General features: G+C 41.3%; 1 protein-coding gene across 1 annotated transcript in view; it reads left to right on the forward strand.

The window, feature by feature from the left end:
• The window catches only part of LOC108111333 (protein similar), a 59714-nt gene that overhangs the window by 17958 nt on the left and 21428 nt on the right, over positions 1-20328 (forward strand). The window contains 1 exon segment of the mRNA XM_017220754.2: positions 2028-2169. Coding sequence (XP_017076243.2) covers positions 2028-2169 — 142 coding nt within the window.

Raw genomic sequence — 20328 nt, forward strand, 5'->3', positions numbered from 1 at the left:
AATATTTTCCGTCTCAAGCTCAAGCTCAGAATGCCGGCAAAAGTCCGGGAAAAGTCCTTGGCTGAGGGCAAATCAAGTTCACTGCTGCAGCTGCTTTCCCAGCTTTTCCTGCAGTTGCTTTTCTGTCTGCTCACTTTGCTAATTCCACATAAACACTGCCAAATGGCAATCGTCTGAGCTCTGGGGCGGTGTTGTCTCCTCTTAGCTATGTTTCCTCGGTTAGATGTAGGTATATTTAACTTTGATATTTACACTTAATTCACATTCAAAATATATTTTTAAACTTTTTATTTACGTAAAAATGAAGGCAATAGGAACTAGAAAAAGGATTTAAAATCATAAATTAAGTTGGCAGCACTGACCACTCTGCGGAACTGATGTACACTTTTGTGTAGCATACTTTTTAGATGGCCTTTCCTTTTCCTCAACCCAAAGACGAAACTTGACTAGCTTCCACATATGTCCTGTTCGCATCAATCTCACTGAGCTGTCAGCAGAATTTGAGAGTTCCACGCAGGCACTGGCTGGGCCTGCTTAGATCTTGTCTTATTAATGACCCCGCATAATTACCCCAACCAAGTCGCGCTATTTCCTTTCTCTATTTTTTGGGATGAATACGAGACCACTAAGCCAGACCAGCCAAGAAAAGGAAAAACTAATTTTCTGCTGCTGATTTCGAATTAACTGAATGAATAACTAAAGGAATGAATCAGAGTGAGACGAAGATTGTTTTCCTTAAGGTTTATCCTCTGCCACAGTGCGTTTCATGAGGAAAGTCCTTGATTTTTGTTACTTTTTGGATTGAAAGACTGAAAGCGTAATACAAATTATATTTCTGCGGTTTAATTGCAACAAAGGTACTTTCAAACTTTAGTAATTCAATTAATTTTCGGCGTTTTTTATGTAAATTCTTTTTTATTGCCGGGACTTAAGCAGGATATGACCCTGTTCGGCGCACCTGTGACCTCTGCACTTAAGCCAATCCCGCAAGCTGGACCTCAGAGCTAAGAGCATCCATGAATTTCAATTGCTTTGCTAGCCCGAATTCCTATGAATTTTCATCATTTATTTAATGTTCTTGTCGCTGCCAGTGGCGTCCATAAAAATTTGATTGAAATGATTTTGGGGCAAGGAAGCTGTCACAGAAACACAGATAAACGCCCCTACCTACGAGTGTGTGTGTGTGTGTGAGAGTGTGGTTGGTCCTTGATATTTATTTTATTCCTGCTTTTTTTCTGCAGGTTTGGTAGGCGCTTTTAATTAAAATCGAGTTTATGTGGCGTCCTCGTTGAGCCAAATTACTTGGCAACGTTTTCTCTTTTCTCCCTGCCCAAGCCAAAAGTCTCATTGAAAATGCCTAAGACCTCCCCTGCCACGCCCCCACTGCTTGTGCCCCACGCAGCCAGTTGCTATTATTTAATTTTTATGCCCCAGCGCTTTCGGCGCCGTAATTTGAGACTTGACAATTTGCCAACCAGCAGAAAAAACACTGGAATGAAAAAGATATTCCGATGTAGGCATAGCATTCTTGATTAGGGCCTGCTTAGTTAGTTAGACTTAGCTAGTTAATATGCAGTTGTTTACATATCCTTTACATTCAAAAAGATGCAGATTTTAATGAAGATATATCAAAAATTGCATACTTTAAAGTCTAATCAGCTAGCAAAGATTCTCCCTGTGTAGCTGAGCTGCTATCACCACCTCTGTAACCATGATAACACTTCCTGGCCAAGAGATCTGTAGGAGTAACCAAAATGTAACCGATTCTAATTTTATCTGGTTCAAGAGCTCCATGGCTCCCCGATTATGACACTCTCAGTGGACGGGGAGGAGTGGTTAGACCGCAGAAGATTCTGTTTATTGTTTTTGTGGTGGCGCTGAATATGCGATTGTAATATGATTTCCCTGTCAAGAGCATGGGGCTAGCCTAAACCAGAACTTGAACCACATTTACTTAAGAGCTTTTAACTAATTTATGGCATTTAATATCCACAACTAATTCCCTGATTTATGTTTGTATTTTCCAGTGCTGAGCAAGGGCCAGGGTGAGACATCCCGGTACAGATTCCTGGGAAAATACGGCGGCTACTGCTGGATTCTTAGCCAGGCCACGATCGTCTACGACAAGCTAAAGCCGCAGAGCGTTGTCTGCGTTAACTACGTCATAAGGTGAGTCAGTCAGATTTCATATACTTTATATCGTATATATACTAATCGCAGAAGAACGGGTCCGAGACCGAATTGAGCCAACTTGGGGCGGGATTTTCTATTGAACCGGAACAATGCCGGATATTTGCTCATTACAATTCGTTTTTTATCTTTTAATTAGGCCGCCAAGCGGGAAGTGAAATTCCCTTTATTCCTGCCAATTTTAATCGACCGAATTTAATTTCCCCCTCTCTAGAACAGCCTTGAGTGGGGCGGTGGGGAGTGGTGCGGTGGGTGGTGCGTGTGCTCGACATTTGCATAAAGAATTCTGCGCCTCAGTTGGCGCTTTATGTAAGCTTTTCCTCTCTCTCTCTGTTTTTTTTTTCGCATCGATTTGGTTTTCTAATCCGTCATTTATTGAATTGTCACCGAATGCGTGGGCGTTGGCCCAGATTTTCCATTTGATAACAGAGCCAAATTAGCATCTCCCCAATTTCCACAATCATAATCCATTCGATATTTTATTCGTTTTTTGAGCAACAAAACAGCTCCATTCCGTGGCTTTTCCATTTGCGTTTTTACTTTCGTGTTTTTCGCGTTTTCCATATAATATATTTTATTTTATTTCACTTTAACGGACGTTGCGTGAGTCCACGTGCGGGTCAGCAATGAATAATAAATTAACAATGTCTCTAATGAAGAAGCACCTCTGAACCGCCCCCTTCCACTCAAGCCGCCCCCTTTTTCAGCTCGACTGGTAAGTACCCCGCACGTTACTGTATTTACCTAATTTAAGCCTGTATGAGCAAATATTTGTGCATTGTTCGGTATTTTTTTTGTTATTTTATTAGACTTTTTTTCGAGTTTCACACTTGCCTGCTTTCCAAACAAAAATGAAGAGAAAAAAACATTCGGTTCTCTCTTTCAAAAGGCGGGTTCGGTTGTTTTACCAAAAGTACAAATTCATTTTTAATTGTGCGTTTAGAGACTCGTGTTGGGTTTCATATAAATTCGTTAATTCATCAGTTTATCATCAGATTATAAGGGAATTAGCCTGGTTGGAAACATCAAAAACTTTCACTGAATGTTCGTTTTTGTACACGCAAAGAAAAAGTATCTTAACTTTAGGGGCTTAAAGTTACTCAAAGTATAATTCATATCTTAATTTACAAAGTAATTTCTCTCTGTGCACTCCTTACTCCACCGCTTACCCGCACATGATGACGAATGCAGTGATGCGGTGCAAATGAATGCTGACAATTTGCTTTTAATTCACACAACATGTGATTAGCCCTCCCCCTTCTCGGTGTTCCCCTACTTTATTCATTTCCCTCGTGTCTTTATTGTTCTTTTAACTGCGTCAATCAAGTTGATTCAATTGTTCAATTCCTGATTGGACTTCTTACAAATCGATTGTGTAACGCAATGCGTGAGGGGTTTATGTAAAAGGGAGGGAAAATTAAAACAGCAGGGAAAGGGAGTCATTTAGAGGGTTTGCAGGGAAATGGGATAGAAATTAATGGGACTAACTGAGAGGAAACTATGTATTTATTAATAGTTTAAGCTTAAATTTAAATATTTCTGCAATTTCCTTTGATGTTTTTCCCCCTTTGATCCCCCCTCAGCTGCTAGTGTCTGATTTCCCTTACTATTTCCCTATTCGTTTTCCACTCGTGTGCCTTTAAGATGTCAACAAATCTATTGGTTTGGCTTGTAAGTAGTAGCCCCATTTGTTTTTGATGCTTTGGCAGTTGTTGTTTTCTGTTTTCCTAATTGAATGAAAACTACATAACACAAGCGAAGAGAAAGAGAGAGGGTGAGAGTGCGAGAGCCTTTGAAAGACTGCCAACCGAAGAGGCTCTTTGAACTTTGTTTACCTTTCGGGAAGCTCCCACCTTCTCTGTAACAGAGGATGATGTTGTTTTCATTTACTCTGGGCTGGGCTTGATTTACTAACTCTGTGATAACAGTTTTCCTCATGACGCAACAGACACGTGATAATAGCCACACGGAAAATAATGAAATATGAATGCTAAGTAGGTTAAGTTCTGAAGGGATGATAATTATAATTTTTGAACCTTTTGGGGGGCAGAGCTTAACTTCTATTAAAGATAAAGTAAAAAGTGAATTCCCTTTCACCAAAAACAGATTAATATTTACATTATTCCGCTTTCCACTCTGTTTTCTCCCAGTGCAGAGCGAGCTGATCCCTCTCTCTCCCTCCTCTCTCACTCTCTCTCCGCCTAATGAGCTTGTCACTCAGTTGGCAGCTGGCTCAAGGTCGCTTATCTTTGGGAGCGGTGCAATCTGTTTCAGATGCGTAATTGCCGCTGCATATTTATAGATTCTCACATTCTGGCAAAGCCAAGAAAAGCGACGAGTAACTTGCGAATTTCCCACGCCAAACCAATTAACATTGATTAGTTGATGTTTTGTTTTGTTTTTTTTTTTGGGGATGGGTTTTCCTTGTTTTCCTTGTTTTCCTGGAGGAAATTTGCATTTTGATAGCTTACAGCCGTAGTCCTTGCATAATTCCAGCCACGCGTTGCTTTTAATTACCGAATTTTCTCTCACTTGTCTGCCTGCTCCTGCCTTTCCTGATTTATCGCACTTGACAGAGCCTTCGGCTGGCACTGCCACCCCTTTCTCCTTTCTTTCCTTGCCCTTAAACTTTCTAGCCCTAATGGAATTTACACGAGTTCTTAACACTTTGCCCGAAAGTTTTGCCGGATTTTTGCAGAGCTCTGGACGCCATTTTGTGGCCGTGCGACTAAAAATTAAAACAATAAATTAAGGACAGCAAGGAGCCGTGGAATAAAAATCATTCCAGGCCCAAAAGTGCGTGCGGCATACTTTGGGGCAATAAAAGGGGATTTCATTATGATTGCCCGACCTGCCATAAAATGAACTGGAAGATGGCCAGATGACTTTAAACCGATTTAAAGAGTTTTCTTTGTATTTCCCATCCATTATTCATGTTTTCCGGGGACGACCTTTTCGTAGAGAAATTCCATTTGCAGACCGCAGCATAAATATTTCATATACACATGCTCTAATCGGGATTATTGACGGCTTCTCCTTCTGGGAAAGGGTTCCCGAAGTTTGTTTTCCCCCAGCCCAGAGCCCAGAGCCCAGAGTTTTTCCTTGCTTTCACTTCCCTTCTTGCTGGAGGGGTTTTGATGTTTGCGTGGTCGTAATTTTGATTTTGATTTTGATTTCTTCCGAGCGATAACTTCGGTCACCTGGCTAATTGAAAAAGTTGAGGGCAGTTTCGCCGTTCTTTCCTGCTTTCCTTTTTGACCTTAATTGCCTCCGATCGATTTTCCACTCAATCCGCACCTGGACATCCATTCCCATCCCGCCTCCGGTGTCTCTTTAAGGGAATGGCCCGCGGAGGCAACACCCGGACAGGCGTTAAATTGCCCCGAAGCCAGTGCAGTAAGCCAAAGGAGAGATTTATGGCCGCACAATTACCAAAAGGCTGCTACAATGGCCTACAGATATGTGGAGTGGGGGAACTATTCCTGGTGGCGAAAGAACATCTGCACTTGGAGAAAAAGGGACTAGGTTCAGGGGTCAAAAGAGATAGGTAACTTCTATAACCATTTATGACCTTTTTATTATGGAAATTTGAATTTATTTTTTATGATTCTTCCAAACCTTTATCAATATTCAGTTTTTCTCTGTGTTTCCCCGAATGAAGAATAACGTCCCTTATAAATTTTCCCTGCTTTTCCTACCAGCGATAGGGCTTAGTTATCTGGTCACGTAGTCGGCACCAGTTCGTTGGCGGAATCCTTGGGCAAGTCCTTATTAAAGCCGCGTTATTAATGCGGCTAAGCGATGAAGTTATTCACTAACCTTCGATAAAGCAAGGCGGGCCAATTTATTATGCTAATGCTGCCTGTTTGGCCTGCAATCCCGAAAGCTGAGCGGAAATGTTTGTTGATTTCCGGGCGGCCTCAAGTGGACGCTCTGACGTCAGGATAATTAACTGCGAATGGGGCAAGACTTTAACTTGGCAGCACTCTCGGGAAGCCTGGGAAATCCAGGAGGAGTTGAGGGAAAACATTTTACACACGTGTAAGCCCATCACGATTCGAAGGTAAGAAGAGTGGAATTTTCAACCATTCTGACATTGATGTAGGGGAGGTTTTTGTCTCTCTCTCTTCTTAAGGAATTTAATTTGGAAAGTCGAAACGGAAAAGCCAGTTTATGGATGAGTTTTTCGTATCCTTGGGCAAGTGTTTGCTTATCGCACAACCTGGCAGCTGATTCAGTTTTGATGAAGTCGCCGGCTCTTTATCTTTATCTTTATATCTGCTGTGTGCTGTGTACTGTGTGCTGTGACCCCATCAACGTCAACACTGCGTATACGCAACGAGCGTCGCCCGACCATTATTTGTATAAATATTTTCATCATTCCTGCTGATGCGCCAACAAAATGACAAATTCATAGTCACAGCTGAGCCCGCTGAATCAACTTGTTTGCATATTTATTATTTCTACCTTGATGGAAATGTTAGGGAAAGCAGAGGAAAAACAGAGGAAAAGCAGGGGAAAAGCAGAGGAAAAGCGGGGGAAAAGCTTGTTACAGCTCCACATGTGTGTCGTTAAATTATGTCCTGTGCACGAGTGGAAATTGCATTTTGATTGGCTTGTTGCTGCCGCTGATAGGACAGCATCTTGGGCACTCTCCTTATTTATCCTGCTCCCTGTTCCCGGGTTTGATTGCACATGAAAACGCTTTTATGCTGCGCATAAAATTTGCGTTGGAAAAGCCAAGCTCATTCGGACAAACGGAACGTAAACGTTGTAAATTTGCCAGCATCAAAAATGGATCTTCTGGGTTATCGAATTGCAAAGCAATTGCTTGAGAAAGCACTGCGAGAAATTTTAGACAAAATTTAAAATATTTAAAGGAAACATAAAAACATAAAGCAGTCAAGTTACATTTTCCTAGTCTGATTACAATTTCTATTAGACAAGAGACCTCATGCGATAGAAAACTCATATCAAGTTCAATCCTGGGCTTTTAGTTAAATTATAGCCAACTTTCATCGCCATTGTAAGCTCATTTTGATGGGCCAGGCTCTCGTTTGCCCAGGCAGTTCATAATTTGATGGGAAGCCGCTTTAAGAACAGGCTTTAAAAGTTGATGGAGTGCTCAGTTCTTGGCCCGCTGTGGGGGTGCCAGAGGGTTAAGAGCGGTCTGAGGCTGAGGGAAAGTGCCGGATTACCATATTAACATATATCTGCGGCAAATGCCAAGGCAAGGCCTTGTGTGATACGCACAATAAAACCCGATAAATCCGCCCGAAGATCACACGCAAAGAGGTGACTTTTTCGGCGGCGGTGAGGGGGGGACACACGCAGCCAGGGAGTTTTCCTGCTTTTCCTACTTTCCCTTCTTCTCAACTTGAGGGTTTTCCTTACGCATTGGAATTATTTTCCTGTTCCTTCCTTAGTTCTTTCTTCTAATGTCGAGTATCCCTGGCCGTGCGTTGCATATTTGAATAAACGTCAATGTAATTGACACTTAACGGAGAAATGTGAATGGCTCTTGGAAAAGGTGGGAGAAAGCGGTGAAAGCAGGAGGAACAAAGATGAGCGAAAAGGAGGAGTGGGAGTTTCCCTTCTTTTTGATTTTTCTGGGGTGGCCAATCTAACGGGGGCTCAAATTTTCCCTCTCAAACGGAAGTCAACGAACTGAACGCGTGTCTCCTGTGTGTGTGTGTGTAAGTGTGAGTGTGCGTGTGCGTTTGCTTACCTGTTTATTTCCGCTTCCACCTGCTCCTGGCAGGGCCATTCGTCCTTCGGCCAGCAAATTGCGTAATTTAGCTCACGAAATGTATTTTCTTTTTCCATAATTTTAAAGTTGCCCAAGACAGGCGAGTGCGGCCATAAACATCAGCATTATTCATCTGGTCTTTCCCCCTCACACAGGCTTCCCTCCTAACTGCTCAGTTTTGGTAGATTTAATACCTTCTTTCGTGTACACAAAGAGAAAATGTGTTGGAAACTCATATTTTCTTTAATAATGAAATGAATTAAAGCTGTGGGGGAGTAGCTTTACATGTTTGTAGGGAAGTCTTATAAAAAGCAGTGTAAGCTATAATGAGGGTTCTAGATTCTAGATCTTGTTGTAATAAATGAATTATAGCATTCAAATAATGGAGTAACAATAAAAGGAACATTACTGATTTTCCTGTGTAGCAAGCACTCGTTTTCCGCTTTTATTTTTGGGCCCTATTTGGGGTCAGGGAAATCCCCGATTCCTGGCTTTCCTCCTCCAAGCCACAGCTATAAATACACGTGCCGAGCGATTTGGCCAGAAATGTACCAGGAACACCCCCTTACTAAACACCCACCCCTGCCCTACTCGAACCCCCCATCCCTCTCCGACATCCCCTCATGATGATGTGACAATTACCTAGCATACTTTTTCGGGGGCCGTCCCTGACATTTGTCGGACAATAAAAAGCCCCAGCAAAAGGCAAATCAATTTCACCTCCGTGCCGCCTATTACAAAATTTATTTGTTTGTTCGCTGAGCTTTGTTTTTTATGGCACTTCGATTTAACAGGAAAAACAAGGGGGGAAAATCGGAATAAACAAAACAACAACAAGAACAACAATGGCAACATCATCATATGTTTTGTTGTTCCTGCAAATATTTTTGCGTCGCATTTGTGTTTGCCTTTTATTTTTTTCTGTACCCCAAACATTCTCTCTCTCTCTCTCTCACTTTCTCCATGTTCTTTTCTCTCTCTGCGAGTGTGCGAGTGTGTGTGCCGTTGACTGGTGAAAGTGAAAGTTTTGCTCATTTTCCATGCCATTGCACGAGCCTAAATGGCTCTCTCTTTTCCGCTCTTCCACGCTCTCCCCGGAGGATTACATAATGCGGCGAAAGCGAAAGTGAAAGCCGAGAGGTTGATGAAAAAATTTCGAGTTCAAGGTCCCTCGTAGGCCGCATGCTCAAGAGAAGTTACTGGCGATAAAGAGAGTAATTCTCTCTTTCTGAGCCTAAAAGTAGGCCGCATTGTGAGTGAAATGACGGAGTTGTCAAAGTTTCCACCCACCCACATTTCTTTTTTTGTCCAGGGCGTGGGTAACAAGTTCCTGCTTGCACCAGAAAATCTGAAAACAGCTGAGCGTGGAACTTCTGAGGTGTGAGATTTTCAGGTGGGGGCGGCACGTGTACCGTTATGCGAAATTCGGAGAGCGATTGCAGGCAATACTGCTATCTGGTAAATTGTCTCCAGGTGGCGGCGTCTTCTTTAATGCCAGGTTCTTGCTTTGTTGCTTCAACTCATGTTTTCAGCGATAAAAGAACAAAGGAGGAGAGGTTGACAGAGTTGGAGTCTCCCCGGAGGTTGTTCCTTTCTCTTTTTCGTTCTTAAATGCAAATTTAGAGATTTAAAATCGCCTTAAAATGGTTTCCTTTGTGAAATTTAATCGATATCGAAGTTTAAAACAGTAATTTTATCGATAACTTGAATGTTAAGTTATTGAATCGAAAAACTAAACTAAATCAAAAAAAAGGAAATCAGTTTTTGAGTTTTGGGTGGAGAAAGAGAAACTGAGACCGCAGCTAAAAAACAAAGAGATAAATGAGAGGGAGAGGGAGTGGGAGTGGGAGAGAGACAAGGATCTTATCAGGCCCAAACATTTGGCATTGCATAATTTGGGGCGCAAACGGCTGGCAAATATTCGAGTACACAGGGTCTCAAGTCTGGAGCCTGGTGGGCCGAAAAGCCTTAGAGGGTGGGCAAAGTTTTCCATCGTAATTGCAAATTACGCAAGTAGAGAGCGGCCATGAGAAGCTCAAAGACCGAGTCGGGTTATCAAAATGGAAATGTTTTTTGTTTCTTCTTTGACATTTAAGGGCGTCAAAGCGTCGGCCACGAAAGGCAGACAAAAGTCGATGGAAATTGAGGAAAACACGCCAACTACGCATAAAACTAAAGAACTTTTGGTCCCAAAGTTGACACAAGCCGCTGTCGAAGACAATAAAGAAGACAAACACGACTCGCTCGGATAGAGAAATGAAAGAATTCTGGAAAAGGAGGTCTATTAGAATAACGGGGAGAGAACATTTTTACAGTCGTCGTGAAGGAGTAAACAAGCTAAGGAAGAGAGTGGGGGATTAAAGTGAAAGTGTTTCATGGGTATTGGTATCTTGGTAGATTAATCAAACCACTTTTTATACCCAATAAACTATTTAATTGATAGTCTTCTTTAAACATATATTTCTACATAAAAAACTATGTTTTCCCTAAGCCTTGATGACACTATTTAATTAAACTGTTTTCGATGCTTTTTATATTTAGACACTCAATTCAGCAGATTCTAGAATCTTAAGACAAAACGATGACGACATAGATACATCTCATAGATATCCTTACCCCTTCCGATGGAGGGTCACCTCTCCATCTGCACACCCCCCTTTTGGCCTACGTGAGCTGGAGCAATGCCAAGGCCTAAAGTCTTTGAAATTAATGTGCTAAGTTCTTACAGATCTAGCTGGGCGCTAGATAAACAAATTCCGGCGATCTAGCCATCTAGCGATCTCAGCTATTTATATTAATGATAATTTGCCGTGCTCGACATCGGGCGACAAACCGCTTGACTATAATCGGATCAGGGGAAAGCATAAATCTTTGGACTCTTTTCTTCTCTTCTCTTCTCCTCTCTTTCTTTCATTAATTCTTTTATTTATTTCGCTGCTTGCGGCTCTGCTTCTTCTTGCTCCACTTGCAACATGTGACCCGTGGCCAGGGGGATGGTTCTCCCACGCAGTCCGCATGGATCTAATATTATTTTAATATTCGCTCGCCTCTTGTTTTTTGTCACCAGCCTATTCCACTTTTTTTCACTTTTCCATCCGATTCCGCTCTGTTTCGTCTAATTCAATAAAAAATTGTTTACACAGAGCCTCGGGGGAATCGGCGGAATCAAGTGGAATAGGTTGTGCGAGGTCTATTTTCATGTGCCAGGGAATACCCTGTAGGGGAGAGTGAGTAAGTTAGTTAAGGATTGAGAGAGCTTTAACTTAGATTTAGTATTTGATTGGTATAAAGATGTAAAACTAAAAACAAAATCCAGAAAGTGGAAAAGAGTTTCAAAATGAAGTCAACTTTGAAGTTAGTCAACTTATTCCCATAAATAACTCCTAGCTCTTTCCTTTTACAGGGTATCCCCTAGTCGTCCATTAATTAACGTTAACCGATCGCTAGTCACATGAATTTTGTCGCCGTGTCTAGATTGATTCGAATGCTTCGCGGTCTTGTCGATGCTGAAAGCCATTTTCATTTTCATTTTCACTTTCGGTTTCATGCGGCCAGCGTGTGCTCACACCGCGAGAAATAACTTAGAACTTAACCTGATAATTATTTATTTAGAAAACATATATATTTATTTTTCTGATTCAAAAGAAGATTTAACACTGCCTGGGATTAAGTTGATAATTTCAAAGAACAACCCAATCTGAGAATTTCTGGCTGTGCAGGGGGAAATCGAATTGGAAATTCAAGTGGGAGGCATTGAGAGCAGCGCGTGGCATGAGAATTTCCAAAATAGCCGAAATAAAAAAAGAAGAATAGAATTCTGGTCACATGCAGTACGATGAAAATCGTTGAGGGCGTCGAGGGGAAGAGGCGAGGTACGTGGGTTGATTCCATCACAGAGAGGAAGAGAGAGAGAGCGAGTGGAAGAGCCATGAAAAGAGGCTGGAGCATCCGATACACATGTTCCCGAGTGACTTTTGATGGATGCCACGCCTCGGTTTCATCCCATGTCCATCCTGCAGGACCCTCGCTTTCCTCTGCCTTTTTTATTTGTTTTTTTTTCCTCTTCCTTCCTGTTTTTGTGCCCGTTGTCCCTTTTTTAAGGCCGTTTTTTTCAATTTGCGAGCAAGTTTATTAATTTTCCTGACCCAAACTAGGTTTGTGTTTGTCCCACATAATGTTGGACATAAATCAGTCGGACTTTGGCTTATGAGGAGTTTTTGGGAGTTTTATGAAAAAGTTCTTGGCAGTTTTTCGCTTTTTAAGAAGAGTTTTTCACTTCATTAATTTGAATTTCAAGTTTCCTGTTTTAGAGTTTCTTTAAAAAGTAGTCACTAACCCCTAGTTAGCCTTATTTTGCGTAATAAAACAGCTGATCGATGGCACTCCCGTACCGATTATGTGCACTTTTGACCATCGCGTGCCATTTGGTCATTATTAGTGGACTCTTTTCTATTTTGGCCAGACATTGTTTGGACAGCAGACCAAGTTTAATATTAATTCGTGACCGAAGGCCCCCGAAAAAACCCGCCCACCGGAAGACTAGCAATCAATGGGCCAGTCTCCTCTGGACTGGCTAACTAACCGAATGAATAAATGAGTAAGCGAGTGGAAACGGGAAAATGGCTTTTCCTTTGATGACTTCGTTTCGAGGGCAGCTCTGCGTCTGCACTGATGGGGCCAATTTCCTCGACCGCCGTCGACATTCAATTGCGGCGCTTTTGGCCTTTTTATTAGCGATTCGCAGTCTAGAAGTACTCATCATCATCACCATCATCATAATCTCCGTCATGCCAGCCATCAATCATGCCACGCCAAATTGTTTAGAATAAATGTTGTTTTAACTTGTTATTATTATTGTTGTTACTTGCGTGTCGGCTGTCTGGAATCATTCTCGCTTTTGTTGCCTTGGCTTGTTATTTTAATTAAGCGTTTCATTATGTCGCTAATTTGTTGAAATTAAAACTAAAAAAAAGGAGGAAAAAAAACGGAAACAGAATCAAAAACACATGACAGGCAATCGGTGGCAGGGAAGCCTCAAAACGTGTGACACAAATTTTGTTAGTAACGCAATTATTTGATGGCGATATGATCTTCATCTGGATTTGGAACAGCTGATGGACAGACTACCTTTGATGTTGTTTGGGGTGCACTGAGAGAAATTAGTGCTAGCAACTTTTAAGTTACCTAAGAAATAGTCTGAACTTAAATGGTTTCATAACATAATGTTATAGGTGGCACTATTTCAAAGGTAGTTGTTTCCTATTTCCATCAAGTTAACCCTTATTTCTCTCAGTGCATATCTTTATATATAAATCTTCCGCTTAGAGTGTTGCCACTTTTTTGCTGGCTCCGCCAACGGATGATAATTGTTTATTTGTGTTCTCGCTGCTCCGCTCAAACATTCATCATTATCGGCGTATCTGAAGCTCGGCTATAACTCATCCGTTGCCAGTCGGTGAATCCCCCCTTCCTTCTCACTTTCACACTCCTCTTCTTTTTGCTTTGGCTTTTGTACCTTTTGTTGGCTCTATTGCTCGCCGCTTAGATAAACACAGGGACTGAGATACGGATACAGATAGCACGGATACAGATACATTTATGGGGCAGCAGGACGTCGAGGACTTTGTGGCCTCTGTTGGTTGAGAGCACACAAAAAGTGTGATATATAATAGCCAGCTGTCGTCCCCTCCCACTCTTACCACAAATGCTTTTCCTACGACAGTTGTCAGCAGCACTTGAGTGGCGTGTTGTTGCTGTCCTTCGTCCTGCAAAAAACATAAAATCCAAGCCTTGTCACAGAAGGATAAATCAATATTGGTCGAACACTAAGATTTGGCCTTTGATTCGACGTTGATTCGGTTGCTCGTAAATCGCGGATTATCTAATACCCTACCTCTACCCCCCGCGAGGCTTTCCGATCGATTTGCGTCAGCTTTGATAATCTTATCTGGGACCCCCAATCCGCAATTAGCTTCTGGTCAACTTATGGCCCATTTATAAAGTATTTACTAGCCCATTAATGGAATACGATGTGCACTGCGGGAAAATGTTAACGATTTATAGATAAAAGGGAAGCGAAATCAAAATCAAACAAAAATGAAAGTTTTCTGCATATTAGAAAAATCATAATCTTGCACATCGCACAGAAACCAGTTTAACTCTTTTGCAAAAATGTATAAAGCTCTGCCTGAGTGTTTGTTTCTCATTCATTACACACCCAAACACCTGTTTGGCAAACATTTTCTGCCAAATCCGGTTGATTGATCATTTGACGAAAATCAGCAAATGAAGCGAGAACCGTGGAACAGTAGCTTCGGGAATGAAAAGGGGAGGATATAGGAAGAGAACCCCCGAATTATCTGTAGAACTTCCCCTTTTTTCGTACTCTTTGCCATTGTTTTTTGGCCTTACTTGGCAAAGCAAAAAACTTGATTTGGTTTTCGGTCTTCTTGTTTTTCTACCCATCACTCCCTCTGAACGTGTCTGCCTTATCATATGTTCCCTGTCTGTGCATTGCCAAATCTTTCGCCGACTTCTTTCGTTTTCGATATGTGCTGTGTTTTCTTTATTTTTTGCAAAGTGCTTGGGAGAGACGTATCGCCCATCTCGCCCATCGCCAGTTGAAGAAACCAGTTCCACCAGATGCCGGCCGGCACACAAACGGAGAATGGAGAAACACAGACGGCGGCACACATTCGATTCCGCTGCCTGCCTGCCTGCCTGCCTGCTCACTTTTTGCACTTTTTTTTGAGTGGATTCCTGATATTGAGCTGAGATTTCAACTCACGATCGCTGGATACCGCTGCGCTCTTTCACTCACTCTCTTTGGCTCTGTTGTGAGTGATCTTTCGGAGTGGTTTATGCTGCTCCACTCTGCACGTAAGCCAGATTTGAAATCCCATAACCAGACTAGCCCCAGACCAAGACCCACAAACTGCCCGGGGGCATTTCTGAGGAATTCCAAAACACCGTCTACACCTGCTGTCTATGAACAGCTATGGGTGGTGAAATAGAACCAGAGAGGGGTTTCTTTTTACAAAATATATAATTTATAAATACTTTAGTATAATGAACCACTTTTCTGCTTCAATCTGTATTTATAAATACATTTATCATTAATTGTTGATTCCGAATTTAGTTGACTTAAAATGATAGGGGGCTTAAAGATTTTCAACCATTTTAAGCCTAGTTTATGCTATTCTCTCTTCCTAGACTGTATATACACTCGAACATACGTGAGTGAAACGGCGTCGCCCCTTTCGATTTCACGAGTTCGCCGCCTATTGAGCATGTTTCGCAAATTGTTGGCAGAATTACGTGGCAGCAGAGGGAAATACAACAACAACAATAAGTAACTGGCGGCGGAACTTATGAAATAATTCTCCAGATGCCTGGCATTTGGAAGGTGCGGAAGGGGGATGTCAGATGCATATCTGACCGATTTGCAACTGCGCAAATGATTTACTCACTCGAGTCTAGACCCGGTGCCCTCGATATGGTCCTGGATATGGATGTGGATCTTGTCATGATGTATGTCGGCAGATGTCTAATAGGATTCTGCGCACATAAGTCAATTTGTGTTCTGTTTTATTGCCCGATGCCAGCTAACTATTAAGTAGGGTATTTGGTTGAGAATTCATTTCAGCAAACGTAATTTTATTTCAACATTTTGAAAATTAACCAGCCATTTTGAAAATTAGTCAGCCCTTACACTTAAAAAGTTGAATGAGTTAAATTTATCTTTTGATAAGTTTGTGAAAAATAATCTAGAATTATGTATTTCAAGGCCAAACCAAATTCCAAGTTAGCATTTGCTGATATTAAGATGAGATTTCATCAGCTTCTACAGTTTTTTTATATAAAAAATTCGATTTATAAATATTACGTAAAGGCTTCCCCCGTTCTTTCTCTATAAAACCAACAGCTAAGTCAGCTTGAATTCGAAGTACTGTTGTATTTCACTTTGCGGTCGAATTCCGTGAAAGATAAGGCTTCCCCCCTCACCGAAACGGGCCAATCCCTGTGTCATGGTCTTGAGTCATCATTACGGGATTGCTATGCTCTCGGGTAACTTCTAGCCGGGTTGACTTTTGGGGGCTTGTCATGCCGTGCGCCGACGAAGCATGATGCAGCACTTTGCGATCTGACAGTCGGATTGCATTTTGCCTGAGAAGTATATAAGTGTATAATGTATAGACCGGTTTATCCGGACGCCTGATTTATTTGGGTCATATATTTCGGAGTTCCTGGGTGCATGCTTTCAGTGTGATTGAAGTCCAACAGTTGATTTGTATTGTGGCCAAGTGAATTGCAGAACGCTGCGGCTTGTCTGCTGCGGTGCCATCCAGTCGCAGTTCCTTCTATCTCCCTACCACCTCCTACCCTACGCCAGATGCCAATGCAGCATCCGAAAATAAACTTGAAAGGGGTGAAAATTCCTTTCCAGCTAGCCAAAGATGTCTTTTTTGTCCGGTTTTCCATTCGCTTTCCTTCTGATTTTTATTTGCTTTTGGCACACTTTGAGTTTATTTTTAAAACAATTTCCACTGCTGTTTGCTTTGGGTTCGTTTATGGCTCGCGAAATATACCCATCAAAGATGCGGAAAATGTCGGCTCTGACAAGGTGATAACTGCTCGATCTGGTCCAGTCAACAAGATAAATAATAATCGATTCATTAAGGAGTCGCTAATGGATTGAATGGGCATGGGAATGTAAGGCAGCCAGCCACATTCCAGTTAAGTCTACAAGTCTATGTTTGGTTTTTATTGATTTTTGGAAAATTTATTCTGATAAAGATATTCTTTAATTTGCATAAATTATGATCTTAAGTCTGATGCATGGTCTGCGATTTATTATATATTATATTTCCCACCTGCAAAAGAATCTTGCGGATTTAAAATCAACATTTTGTGATATTTGCAATGTGCAATAATTTGTTTCTTTATGTATCTATGTCTTTTTCTCTTATTTTCTGCCACCAATTATTTATTGTTCGCCTTGCCGTGGAGAATGTTTGGCCCGAATTTAATTTGAATTTATTTCTGTCCTCCCCAGCAACAAAAACTGCATAAACATTTGGAATTTATTTGCCTTCATTCCGACTTTAATATGGTGTTTGCCATGTTCTCTTCTCCTCTCCTTCGGATTTGTTTGCTCTGGTTTGGGAAACACCCACTTTCGGGGGGTGTGAGTGGGTGGTGGAATCACCTTTCAGCCGCCCACTGTCTGTCACCTTTCCCATTCCATACTTTAAGTGAGCTTTTAACGAAGAGGCTCACGAGATTTCATCAGCGGGTTGTGTAAATTTGATGCACTCGAAAAGTGAGAAGACAAATACCACTAAAGAGGATATACCCCTCGAAACGCACACACACATTTACGCACTCACCTACACACTTACGCACTTACACACATACACTCTTACACACCTACACTCTTACCCACCTACACACTTAAACGCTTTATTTCGCTTTCAAGGCAAATCGTAAAATTTCTGCAAATACTTGGTTCGTGCTGTGTCTCTTTCCCTTGCTTGTTAGCTCTCTCCCTCTCATTCACTTCGTGTTTTCGTCCTGGCAGGCCTATTATTTATCCTTCTCTCTCTCTCGATGTGTGTTTGTGTGAGTTCTTGTGTCCTTTTTTATGCCTATCACGCAATGGCTTTAGTTTTATGGCGAAATTAGCGGATGTCGACTCGGGCAATGCCAGCTCATATTTGTGAAATATAGGATTATGCCTAGGATAAACAGAGAGAAATTATGGTCTTGTGGAATCTACAGTTATTTTTGAACCAGAAGGGTTTTCGGCAATTGGTTAGATATTATCAGCATTTTAGGTGCATGGTCACACTTTACCGTATTTGTTTATTTTAAAAAGATTCTTCCACTAAAAGAGTAAACTGAAGTGAAAGTTCAGAATGTTCCCATTTTATGTTATTACTCATCCGCAATGTTGTTAGTGTATAGAATTTGTTTTCAGTGTAAAGTGCACAGCAGCTGTTTGCGAGTGTTTACTGTAGAGTAAATTGGAAAAGCAATAAGCTCTTGTTTCTAACTGATAAACATGAATATTTTGGGTCTTTTTTTTTTTACGACTTTTTATGTGTGTGGAGTGGGAGGGTTTCCCTATAGCCCACGCATCGATTTCCGCTTTGCCCATTTACGGCTCTTTTCCTTTTCATTATTTCTGTCATACTTTTAGGCGCCTGTGAGGTAATACATAAAAATAAAGGAAATACCTGGACATTGGTAGTACGATTCGATTTGGTTTTATCATCACTATCAGCTGATATTTCGGGTTCAACGATTAATGTTTCGTTTTGGCAGACAGAAAAAGATTAGGCACGACAGAACTACTAGCATGCCTTGGACTCAAAATTTGCTCTTTAATTTTTTTGAGGAGGAAGGGAGAATGTGAGTGGAAGAGGTTTTTTCGCAGCGCTCAGCTGATTTGTTTGGCATAAAAACAATAATAAATCGTGCCTGTGAATGTGGGAGAAGTGTAGTTCAGCTCGCACAGTTTCACTCGAGAATGCCCTATAGAATGAGTACTTTTGAGTGGGAAGTACTCAGAGTCAATGCGCTGGCGTGCTCTCCGCTCACTCAGAATCGGACTCTCTCGCGGGCATCGCTCTCTTCTGTTTTGGCGTCGCGCCGCTGGCGCTTTGAAAAAAGCCTTCGCTTTCGAATTTCCACTCATTCGTCTCTCAAATTTCGCAGCGCTCACTTCACTTTTTCCGTGCACTGCTCCCCGAAAAAATATATAAAAAATTATAACTTGAACCGAAAAAAACAGAGAGGCGCACTAAGTGAAAAAAAAAGAAAAAAACTATTAACTAAACTCTGCCGCCGCCGCCGTTGCTATCTCGCTCGCACCTCTCCGATCGCCGCGCCGTGCTTAAAAACAATCGCCGATTGACGTTTTGTTTTACTTCGCCAGCTGCCGTCGAGTTGAGTCGAAGTGCAAAAAAGTTGAATAAAATGCTAAATAACACAAACTAAAAAATCGGAACTGTAAATATTCTAGAAATTAACCACTCAAAAAAGCAGTAAAACGCGCTGAACAACCGAAGTTCAAAAGGTAAAGGATCAACGAGAAGCAAAGTTAATAAATTACATAAAAAGCCTAAAGTTTTTTTGTACACCTTGTGAAGCTCGTGAAAAATAATAAAAAGTCAGCTGAAAAATAAAACAAACCGAAAAAAAAAACATAAAAAATTGACAAAAATAAACTTAATCACACACACAAGCGGGGGACTATATACACATTATAAAAAACATATAATTGCTATTTTAATCAGCCGCTGCCTGTGTGTGTGTGTGTAGCGATTATCAAAATCTGAAGCGATCCAGAATAAAAATAAAAATAAAATTAGCATATAAAAAAATCACAAAAAAACAAGAAACTCATTAGAAAAGTGTGCAAATGTTTGTTACACGCGAAGCAGAGAAAAGCGCCCGAAAAATTAATAAACGATCACGGAAAATAAGAATATAAAAAGTAAATTCGAATAAAAGCGACAAAGTTTTACACAACACTCGTTCCTAACCTGTAAATCCTCAGCTGCTGCGCTGCAACTGCGACGCCGACTGCAGCAAATTGCATTCTGCGTGCATTGTCCAAAAAACGAAAAAGAAAAAGACTTGCTCTCCCTCTCTTCGCTCTCTTTCTTCGCCTCGCTTTTCGCCACATTGCACTTGCAAATTTGCATTACATAAATTCGCTGAGCATTTGCATTTGTTTATTAAACTTTAATGGGCTATTTTGTGACCAAGAGTGCGTGTAATTAAAGGGATATATCATTTTATTTTCTGCCGCAATCGATTACACAACTCTCAGTAAACATAAAACACAATTCTCGATTCTCCACTCGTTTGATCTCTTCTTTTTTACTGTCTTCTTCGTTCATTCAATTTACTGCACACACACCATCACAGACAATTACTGCTATTTGAGGGGCTCTGCCACAAAAGAAGGGGGCGCGGCAGGGGATACCCGTTATTGCCCTGCAATTGAAAGAGGAGAAAAAAAAAAAAAGAAAGAAAAGGAGAGCGAATTTACAGCCTCTCGCTTTTCTGGCAATTTGTGTTTGTTGTCGTCCGCTTGTTTTGTTCCTCTCTTTTTATGGTCGCCGATTCCTCGTACCTCATCCTCCTCGGCTTCTCTGTTTCCGTTCTTCGACGCAATTTGTTACACAATAAGAAAATGTGTTTGGTTGCATCGAAACTAGAAATAAGGATTTCTAAAGGAGAGATTTTAGATGGTGATTCATCATTTCTTCTTCCTGAAAGGAACTTGGGAATAAAGATAAACTCCCGAAAATTATTTAAATTCCATTTGAAAATTGGAGATTTCTAAAACAGGAACCTCCCGAATAGTTCCCTTTGCC

The sequence above is a fragment of the Drosophila eugracilis genome, unplaced genomic scaffold (assembly GCF_018153835.1).
Source record: "Drosophila eugracilis isolate 14026-0451.02 unplaced genomic scaffold, ASM1815383v1 contig_616, whole genome shotgun sequence".
Lineage (NCBI taxonomy): Eukaryota > Metazoa > Arthropoda > Insecta > Diptera > Drosophilidae > Drosophila > Drosophila eugracilis.